Source organism: Boleophthalmus pectinirostris, unplaced genomic scaffold (genome assembly GCF_026225935.1).
Source record: "Boleophthalmus pectinirostris isolate CB_2022bp ecotype Guang Dong unplaced genomic scaffold, ASM2622593v1 HiC_scaffold_5, whole genome shotgun sequence".
In the NCBI taxonomy this organism is placed as follows: Eukaryota; Metazoa; Chordata; class Actinopteri; order Gobiiformes; family Gobiidae; genus Boleophthalmus; species Boleophthalmus pectinirostris.
The window spans coordinates 21691938-21702556 of record NW_026571404.1 but is presented as its reverse complement, the minus strand read 5'-3'; the positions used below and the strand labels follow the sequence as shown (position 1 = coordinate 21702556).

Here is a 10619-nt window from a genome sequence, read left to right as displayed (position 1 = left end):
GTGTGTGTATATATATATATATATATATATATATATATATATATATAAATAAATATAAAATGTGTGTGCTGACTATATGAAACTAAAATATTTCAGAATTTTCACTGCAACAGCAGCTTGTGCTTTATTTACAGTATAAAATTATTATGTCTGCATTCTGCATTTACATTAATCAAATTTAACCTTTCTATTCATTAGTCAGTCATTAGTCAAGCCCATACACTGTAAAGGTCAGTCTGGCTGTATATAATACTTTTGTGTATGAGTGGGGGATTATATTCACAGTTCAATGTAATATCAGTTTCTGCTCCAGTGGCTCACATCGCCCTCGTCAGGTCAGTCACAGCTCCTGCAGCCACCAAGTCCCTCAAGAAGAGCTTCTCTGCACTTACATCATGGACCACCTGAAAAAGACATACTTACATAATGTCAATAATATAACTATTGTAGAATTTTTATTTAGTTGGAAGGCCTTTAAAGAAATATACAAACAAGAAAAATGTTTATAATTAAAAACTTCCATCAAAGGCCATCATACTACATATAGATGCCCCCTTCATAAAAGAATTACAGTCCTCCCAAATATCTTATATTTTTCCATAATCATTAAGCCCAGTATATTGAATGTTTACCAATTCTGATTTTAGGATATGCTGTAAAGAAGCATACTTCTCAACATGGGGCCAACTTGCATTTTTTATGAACCTCCAGCCATACCATCTTTGTACATTTTACAGTAGGATTTTGTTGCTTACTCTCTTTGTGTGGCTTCTGTTTTAAGCATCAGTAGGTGTGAAAAGGTCAAATCTGTTTGGTTAATGTAGGCATTTTAAATTAAATAGGTAAAGCAAGTTCTCCTTTTTTGCTGCTTTGGGATACACAGATAACATTACTGTATGTGTCTTTATGCTTTATTATGTGTCTCACACATACCTGTGCTTTCATGGCATCCATGTGTATCTCCTCGTAGTAATGAAGTCTTGCTTCTGGATGTTGAATGTCATAACCAAAACCTGCTAGACTCACTTGATCACACAGCTGCAGAGCCATGACCACAGCACTGGCCCCAAGTGTCGGCACCATCTGTAGCAAAGAGCACATATTCAACTTTAAAAACTATGCTTTTATGTTGGCCCTTTGTTATGATCAGTCAAAATCTCCAACTTCTATGGTCAAGAAAAAAAATGATTTTGAGATGCATGCTTTGTGCTCTGAAAATACTTTGATGTCTTTGTGTGTGTGTGTGTGTGTGTGTGTGGGGGGGGGGGGGGGGGGGGGGGGTAGTATTGTGTGTGTGTAGATGAGTTGTGGTCCTCCATACTTAAAGTAGGATAAAAGAGACGGGGTATTTAATGATTTCTATGTGAAGCCTTAGTCCAATCATGCAGGGTTTTTCTATACAATATATTCAACTCACAGTCCCTTGTTTGAGTGCATACTTCTGTAGAACTTGGCTCGTTTTGTGAATAATCTCTGGATGGAGAATCCGAAAGTTCTCTGGTCTCAGGGGAATCTTATCCACCACCTCCCTCCAGAACCACATTTTGGACCACAAGCTCTATTTGAAAAATGAATGAGAAATACAGAAACTAGATGAGAGGCATTTGAAACCGTGACAATGATGATGTGATAGTGTTGCTGCTGTTACTCTGGCTTATGTAACATGCTATTTTTGTGTGCAATGGTGCATGTACTTTGTGTGCTGCTCACCAGGGGTTGTTTGGTGATGACAGAAGTAAGCCAGTCCAGATCGAAGCTTTTAAAAACCACCAGAGCAACCATGGAGGTCTGTTTGTACTCATCAGCAGAGTTGGGTGCTCCCTCTGGGTAGATCAAGCGAATTGTGGTCCTGGACCCGGCATCTCTTTCAAAACCAGGCACTGGAGCATTGTTTAGCCTGCATAGAGGAACATGATGGAAACAGTGCTATTTTTCTACCTAAAACACTGTGGCAAAAATTAACTAAACTACTAGCAGCACCTTATGATGACGTCATACTGATCAATATGTGATCCAAGATGGCTACCACGCAGTACCCCCCATTGCCCACAACAACACATCGTCTGCAGTGTCCCTCCTTACTCAGAGATGGTGGCAGACCTAACTGAGGCAGAGAGGCTAAAGCCAGGGCCAGGTGCTCCTCACTGCCCTGCAGCCCCAGAGGAGGGGGGTGCTCCCATGACACAGGGTGCTTTTGCTGCACAAACACAGGGATGTTCAAGAGGCCAGCTGAACAGGACAGATGTTGAAGATGGGTCACACACCACCGAGGCTGGCATGGACTTGACAGTAGGGAGGCTGACAGATTTAGTAAGACCTGAACACAAGCACATCAGCATAGTTTATTCCCAGTACATTGAATTAATTACATATTAATTCCATACCAGATCTTTTGGAAGTTCATGGTAACTGACATCTGCTGTCAGTAAGTAGGCTGGGATCAGTATTGCTGAGTAGCAGCTTATCAACAACACCAGACTAATGGTCAAGTTCACAGTCCTACAGAAGATATTAACACCTTAGTAATATATATGATATACATGGTGTGTACAAGTGTACCTGCTGAGGAATACAGTCTCTGGTCTTGCCCCTGTTGTCTGCACAGGTTTTAGCAGCTCAGAGAATGGAAGTGTAGCCTCCTCTGCTTCAGGCATCAATGAACAACCATCGTCTGGACCCTCCACACTCAAGTGGTTCATCGTCACCATGTTTCAAATTGTACTACGGAAAACTCGAGTCAACAAGATACTGCTGAAATGTTTTGGAAATAATATATATTTTATGTAATTTCTTTGAAAATAATAACTCACCTGTGAAATAAACTGTCCTCCATCGATGTAGCTGTCGCATGCAGCTAAAATGGCTGCTTCTGCTTTCTTTCCACTGAACTCTTCCTTATTCCTCAGTGGCACAAGTTAAACATTAACATGGCACATGGTCACTCAGTGACATTAAAGTAAATGAGCGTTTGAGGTATGCTCAGTAGGAGCAACTCACAGGTGGAATTACCAGGCATGACCTATCTATTCATTTGTTTGAGTTTATAACTGGAGAATAATCTGAATCTGATATGATAATAATTCTTTATTGTAAATAACCTGACTGACCAATGTAATCCTCCAGAATGGAGTGTTTACGATGTTTGCACAACTGTGAAAGAGACATGCATGCTTCAGCTGCAGCACTAACCAATAAGAGCTGTTGGAATGAATGTGCTTGAGCTCAGGGCCTCAGTGGGCCCTGGAACGACTCATAAGAGTGTAGAGTATGTGTTTGTGTGTGCATAAAGGGAGAGAGGACACACTTTGATACTGGCATTCATACACACACCTGTTTTTTGGGGATGACACTGTCCCACTGTGAACTCAACATGCCAGTCCGTCAGCCTGGAGTTGTGCTCACTGTACTTTGTGGCTTACATTTGTTTTGTTTCCAGTGGACAGCTAATGTTTTATTTTCCTTTGTGATATGGAAGAGAAACAAAGTAGGGAAGACTCCAAGACAGAAAAACAAAACAGACTGCAGGTGAGGGAGCATGTCACTACTGACCATCTGTGTTTTATGCTTGCTTTCCTGGTGTGTGGGTTGTATTGGTTTTCTACTTTATAATTAATGCATGTTCTTTGTATTCTTTGAATACAATACAATACCAGAAATTGAAACAGAATATGATATTGTTTTTTTTTGTTGTGTGTGTGTGTTACTAGTCCATTAATGAAGTAGTAGAAATCACTTCCAGCACTTCTCATGGTGTTTTAAATTGTGTGGAGGACATTTCAGCAGAAAAACACAAGTATCACTGAACTCAGTTCCAGAGGTGAGCATATTGGGTTTAAAATTAATACTAATATTTACAAAGTCTCATTGTATTTTTTGCACAGGCTAGACTCGTGGCCATTACAGAATTCATGACTGCATCAAGTCAAGGCCACATGGATGTCATATTCAAGTACCTGAGTAAAGGGGGGAACCCTGATGTCCATGATGAGGTGAGCTAAGTCAGTGAATAGAGCAGCTCTTTGAATCATTCACTTACTGTTTGTAGTAATGTTTGCAGTTAAATAGAACAGCCTTACATCTGGCATGTTTAGAGGGACACCCCCCAGTCGTCTCAATGCTTTTGGAACGAGGAGCAGATATCAACTTTCCAGACCGGGTAAGAGGTGTGCTAGTTCAGATAATGAAGAGATTGAGAGAGATTATGTTCTGCAATTGGCCTGCAGAAAATCTGTGCTAATCAGATGGGGCCCTCCTGCTGTGTTGTAGCTGGGTTCTGTGGCTATACACTGGGCCTGCAGAGGGGGGAGTCTTAGGGTGGTCCAAGCTCTCATGTGCCATGGCGCTGACCTCAACGTCCGAGATAACGTAACTGTCAACTTTTCTCTTTGTTTGAATTATTCTAATACTGACTCTGCACAACAGATTCACAAACATACAATTTTGTGTTTTGCAGCTATGGAGTACCCCTTTGCATGTGGCTACAAGAACGGGACATATGATCATTGTGGAGTATCTCCTGTCCTGTGGAGCAAAAGTTAATGCCACAGACTGGGTATGGAGCAGGAAACTGTTCAGTACATTATCCATGCGCATGCACAAAGCGAAATGTAAATGAGTCACAAACATAAACAACTAAAACATATTTGCAAATTAAAGCTTTAAGGGAAAGAAAAATAACCAGTTGACCAAAATGTTTGGAAAATGTTAATCTGACATTTTGCACACAGGAAGGAGACACAGCTCTGCATGATGCTGTGAGACTCAACAGATACAAGATTGTGAAAATGCTCATTCTTGCAGGGGCAGATATAACCCAACAGAATAAAGTAGGTCTACTGTGTATCATTATTTGCCATATTATTTTTTTGTTACCCATAGCACTAAAACTATGTGTGTTCTTTCAGGAGGGGCTGACTGCAGTGCAGCAGGTCAAACAATGGCAATTTGACATTTTGGATATACTGCACAGACTTTTGAAGCCTCAGTCACCTGCAAGTGCATGCCATCTTTAATCTAACCTCATTGTAATCTTTTTGTCTCAGGTGTCACTGGTATGTATCATCACCTTTTCTGTAATACTCTATAAACATGGTCAAATTTGAATGCACCACAATATTCATCAGAAAGCAAATTATTCCACTTGTTCTGTACTGATCTCATGTCTAATTTGTCATTAAGTTGTATCATTTTTATTTTTAAATCACAAATATTGTTTGGTTTAAACATGTCATGCTCCTTAATAATGTAAATGTGCACTATAAGCTGACTGAATTCTGTAATCCAATGCAAAATGTCACTTATGCCCTTCAGTTTCTGCTCTGTTTATGCTAGTAAAGCTGTGGGAGACTATGTATGTGACGTTACTGTGAGAACACAGCATTCATACAAAATTGTGCATAATATAGCATATAATTGTATACATCTCAAGGCACTTGGTAAATAGACTTGAGTAAAAAGAGCAGCATTGCAGTAGTTGTTTCTGACACATTGCTGGAGCTGAGGGGACCGCATGCCTTAGCTAAATTCAGGGATTGAACAGGAGATCAGGGGACATACTTTCCTGCTATCATCACTGGCTCAAATGTTTATAATGGTGGCTTATTCACGCTGGACCAACGGCATGCCGGCCATAAGAATTCACTTGAAACATTATGTCCAAATGTGTGGTTTTTTTGACACACATTTTTCTGCTATGTGAAGATAAGTAACATTATCAGTCGTACACTGCACTTCTGTGATAACTGTCACTGATGCTTAAAATTCTAATTTTTTTGAATAAATTTGGTTATGTAAATCTGTGTGACATATTAATTCATCATGACTTCATCATCTAAAATGATTAAGAGTTAAGTATTAGTGCTACTCTGCCAGTTATAATAGCCCAACTATTAAAACATATTATGTAATAATCTTTCCTTCAAAAAAGAATTAGTGATTATGTAATATTCATTTATCTAACATCATAATCAAGTTATTTTCACATTTCTTCATGCAGTCTAATACTTTATTACTAGGCTACTTAATATTTATTATGTAAACTGGATTTAGTTGTACATGAGTAAACCACCGACATTCTGCTTGTTAGAAAAAATACTGTGCAATATAGGTGGCTTGATCACTCAGCTTTATATTGTTACTAGGAGAAAGGTAACCATGGCAATGATATTTTCAAGCAGGTGAAAGTCTGAGCGGGCACTTAGACAGCACCATTTGTTTCTGGTTGACATCGAACATTACTCTATCAATTCCTTCAGAAAGGATTTGTTTAATGGAGAATATAACACAAACAGTATCCAACCATGACCCACTACTATAACACAAGGAGGCTTACTATTTAATATGGTAAAACATCGTTTAAGGTAATTTAAGATCCAGGTGGCAGGATGATTATTATTTTCTTTATTGATTTGATGAAAAAGACAAATAAACAAAACACGCATCCACAAAATGATATGGTCTTTGGTTGCAAAATGCTTTCAACCCTAGACAAGATTCATGTACAAAAATGTGTATAAGGCCTGATAGCTTCAAGTATAACAAGTCATATATTCTTTAATTTAGGATAACAAATAAATACAGTATTCACAAGCCAGCTGACTCTTTTCAACAATGCCATGCTTGGAAAAAAGAGTGATTTCTGTTGAGAACTAAATCCAGGTGCTACTTACAAAGTGAGAGCACAAAATGCACTTACATGTATATGATTTTTTCACTGTAGAACAAAGTCATAATAATTACACTGAAATCAGTACATTCATGAGATTATTCACTCTTTTTTCAGTGTTTTTTACAAAGTGGTACACTTTTTATTTGTGCCTAGCTGCCATCTTGTTTGTCCTTTTAATTTACCAAACCAAATAAGTACATTTTTATCAACCATAATGGGATCTTTTTTTATATTTTATTTTAGGTTTAACAAGTTAACCAATCAGCAAATGCCCTACTTAGCAGAATGGGGGATTTAGCTAAAACCAACAAAACACCAGCTAAACAAGACATTCTTCAGACTTGAATTTCATTAGGATGACAGTCACTTTAGGGGAGATGATGCAGAGGGAAACAAGAAGCCACTGTACATCATCTGATTTTCAACTAGGCACCCTTGACCTATATTTCCATGCACAAAATGACTTTAAGGCATTTGTGAACACTGAATCCAAATGCAAGTGACAAAACACATTTCCTTACGGTAGTAGTATGCAGAGTACTACCACTATGCATGAAAATGGAAATGGTTAAAACCTCTTGCAGAACAAAGCAAGACAAAAACTCTTGCACACACAAACACAACACAAATGCCTGTTGATGTGCTTATAGTAGGAATAGTTTTGTGCAGAAATAATTTGGTTGATCTATAAATGTATGCATTGCAAGACACTGCAGAGGCTTAACAAGGCATTTGTAGTATAAAATATTAGAAAATGTGAAGAGAAAGTAAAAGTAGGTCCATGTCTGGTAAGCCCTATATTCAGCAGCTTGGGTGGTGATGGTTCTTGTCAGAGGGTCAGAGTGCGAGCACTAGCGGCAGCAGCCTGGGCCCGCTGCACCACCCCTGAACACTTCTCTCTCTTCTGTAGCCTGTGGTTTTGAAACAGACCCTCATTTCTGGGAACACCGTGAGCCCCGTCAGGAAAGGTTAACAAACCTGGAAGCAAAGACAAGCATTGCTACTGAGCTCATAGTGACATAAATGAGTTGTGAATGTGACCATACCATAACCCTCAACTCGGCCTTCTTTGAATTCTCCTTCAAACTTCATGCCGTCATAGCGACTAAAAACACCCAAGCCCTGAAACTTTCCATGTGCAAATTCACCTTCATATCTGGAACAAATGTGCAAAACTGAATACACTATATATCCAATTTATAACACGCAGTAAATGCCACAGGCTATGTATACATGAACACCTAAATTTGATCGTTATGATATCTGCAGTTATTAGATTATTGAATGTCATGTAAACACCAGATGTGATTATTCTGAGATGTCTTTGTGATTATTCACACTCGTCAGTTTTCAACAACAAAAAATTATACATAAAAGACAAAACTGAAAGAGGCAATGTAAAAGATGTGAAAATTGTAGGAGTCATTTTAGAATTACACAAAATCACTCAAAAGAATGGTGACACATGTCATCAGGTGTTTTGGATCAGATTTCTTATGTGCATGTAAACATACACCTAAAACAGATGATGAGTTATCTGTTTATTCGCGTTCTCTGATTTTACTGTCCATGTAAATGTATGGCTGTTTATGGTACAAATGCGGTTACCTGGATCCGTCTGTGAAGATTAAAGACCCAGTGCCATGGAATAGGCCATTCTCAAACTGGCCTTTGAAGCACGTCCCATCCTGGAACTTGAGTTGGCCCACACCATGTCGCCGACCTAAAACAAAGAGGCAAAACCCACCTTGTCACATATTAGCTGAATGAATGTACATACTATGAACATTATCAACACAACAAGCAAGAAAGAAACTTTACATAAAATATTTGTTTATATTTCTTTAAACTGGTATTAAGTGTATGAATGTATTGTTAACATATGTAAGGAGAAAACAATACACATTATTTATAGTGTAAAATATTATTACAGACTTTGGGAATAACTGTAATACACTATCTATCTACCAACCATCTTGTAGACCATTTATTGAATTCTTGCAGAAAGGTACCTGCTATTCCAGTATTATTCCACTGTCCTTGTCCTTGTACATTTTGTACTGTGTAAAGCTTATTAAGTGTGTCATATGAGTCACAACATGTTCAAATCCCTCAGGATCTTGGACCGTTGTGTCAGGTTCACTGTGGAATTAGGAATCCCATCTGCCCCATTTGTGGAGTAAATTAGCATGACTTAACTTCACATCCTGTTTGTAAAGGACTCAAGGTATGTACAGGTTTAGTTGCAGTTGCAGACATTATAAAGATGTTTCAAGTAGACTTTTGTAAACAATAGTAAGCAATAATAGTAGAGTGCTATGGTTATTTGGATTATAATTAAAATCATGCATATTTGAAAGTATACTGTCAAAAGGTATTTATAAGTAGATAAAAAATTGCATTTTTTTATGAGTAGCAGAGTGTTTTGTGATTCTTGTTTTCAAAAAGTCACTGCAGATTCTATCAGTGGCTTGTCACTGCAAACAGAACTGTACAATCAGCTTCTTTTTCAGCAGGTTAAAAGTCTAAACCAGGTAGTCAAAATCAGACCAGATAACCTAAACTTTATGTGGGGGTATTAACTAAATATTGTGGTATGTTACTTGCATCAAGGCAATGCATTTTTGTATTATCCAGATTATTATTATCTGAGATTAGAAAAATAGGCCTACAAAAATATGCGTTTGAATTAAAACACTCTTGCCTTCCTTCCACTCCCCATGATACTCTTCTCCACTGGCATAGGTGAAAGATCCCCTGGTCAGAGTCATATTCCTCCTGAAGGACACACAAGCCTGTTAGCGGTAACCAAGTCAATAGCATTCTACATTTACTAAAGGCTACAGACCACAATATAATTTGATGTATTGCAACATAGATGGTTCCACATTGAAGCTATCCGTCTTCTTAGGCTTGGGTGTAGCAGTATGGCTCTGAGGTATTCATTTACAATGTTAAATAATAAATTGATTAAAAGATAAAAGCCTTAACTGTCTAATAAAATATGGTAAAAAAAAAAAAAAAAAACAGCATTGTCTGTCAAGCGTATGGCAAGAGCATAGCCTGTGTGCATGTTTTTGTCTTTACTCTCAACGCACAGTTATTACACTGTTAAGACAAAAGACTATTCAAGAGAAAACACATGTAAAACACGATACAAAGGGCTGTCATACACCCTACCTGTGTGCTAGGTTTGTTGTCTCTGAAGCATTGAAAACGCCGTTTTAAAGGAGAGGGCGTAAAGATATGAAAACACCGGCTGAAAGACTGTGTCGCGTTCAAGTTCTCTATTTTACGCGAGGTTAACACGCCAAGTGAAGGCATTGCTAACAGTAGCATTTAGGATAAAAGACGAAAAAAGCTCTACATTGGTAAATGTGATAAATGTACAGAAACATGTTGCCTGTATAAAATAACATTTCACTTTATACTGTTTTTTTTTTTTTTTTTTTTTCTAGTTCAAACGGTCATAACAATTACAGATGCGACATCACTTGAAGGCACCACAGAGCATCACCACCACTACCTCCCATCTTTACCTCCCATCCACACACTGAACTCTTCGAGTTTCTGGCATGGTTTGGTGTTCAAATGCATCAAAGCAATCCCACGCATGTTGAAGGCCTAGTAGGCTGCGCAATTTATAGCGTAGCTAATAAGTATGCCATAATCGGAATCAAGATGCAAAAATCTCATATTTGAATCCTTATATTCTGATAGCCTACCTGTTGTTACTATTTTATTTTAACATAATGGACAGGTTAGGGATTATTATTCCTTTGGTCAAAATAAGACGCTATTTTCTATGCAATCGTCTTTTTGTTGAAATCGCGAGATATAAAATGAACGCAATTATAGGAATTATTTAAGATTTTGTTGTGCATTCTTACATTGTAATAGGGTTAAACACGCCCAGTGTTTGGTATAATAGTTTTATTGAGCCTAGAGTTTG

The 10619-nt window shown here is 38.0% G+C and overlaps 3 protein-coding genes across 4 annotated transcripts; 1 reads left to right on the top strand and 2 right to left on the bottom strand.

Moving 5' to 3' along the window:
* Window positions 1-126: 126 nt before the first annotated feature.
* Window positions 127-2866, bottom strand: st3gal7 (ST3 beta-galactoside alpha-2,3-sialyltransferase 7). The gene is given in 9 exon segments (XM_020921570.2): window positions 127-404; window positions 934-1083; window positions 1418-1558; window positions 1711-1897; window positions 1981-2035; window positions 2038-2317; window positions 2385-2499; window positions 2560-2721; window positions 2811-2866. Coding segments are annotated over 8 exon segments (1164 nt in total). The 5' UTR covers window positions 2709-2721; window positions 2811-2866; the 3' UTR covers window positions 127-317.
* A 614-nt stretch (window positions 2867-3480) lies between these two features.
* ankrd2 (ankyrin repeat domain 2 (stretch responsive muscle)) lies at window positions 3481-5628 on the top strand. The gene is made up of 8 exons (XM_055162826.1): window positions 3481-3525; window positions 3708-3817; window positions 3882-3989; window positions 4058-4156; window positions 4267-4365; window positions 4454-4552; window positions 4728-4826; window positions 4905-5628. The coding sequence occupies exons 3-8, from the start codon at window positions 3909-3911 to the stop codon at window positions 5010-5012; spliced, it is 585 nt and encodes a 194-aa protein (XP_055018801.1). The 5' UTR covers window positions 3481-3525; window positions 3708-3817; window positions 3882-3908; the 3' UTR covers window positions 5013-5628.
* Window positions 5629-6441: 813 nt separating this feature from the next.
* On the bottom strand, window positions 6442-9914 carry morn4 (MORN repeat containing 4). 2 transcript variants are annotated; one of them, XM_055162763.1, is made up of 5 exons: window positions 9848-9914; window positions 9372-9445; window positions 8276-8390; window positions 7714-7823; window positions 6442-7645 (listed from the first exon to the last, which is right to left on the bottom strand). In XM_055162763.1, exons 2-5 carry the CDS (start codon window positions 9436-9438, stop codon window positions 7497-7499), a joined length of 441 nt encoding a protein of 146 aa, XP_055018738.1. In that variant the 5' UTR covers window positions 9439-9445; window positions 9848-9914; the 3' UTR covers window positions 6442-7496. The 2 variants fall into 2 exon arrangements, with proteins under 2 accessions (XP_055018738.1, XP_055018739.1); XM_055162764.1 differs by lacking the exon at window positions 9848-9914 and adding an exon at window positions 9516-9744.
* Window positions 9915-10619: the final 705 nt, after the last annotated feature.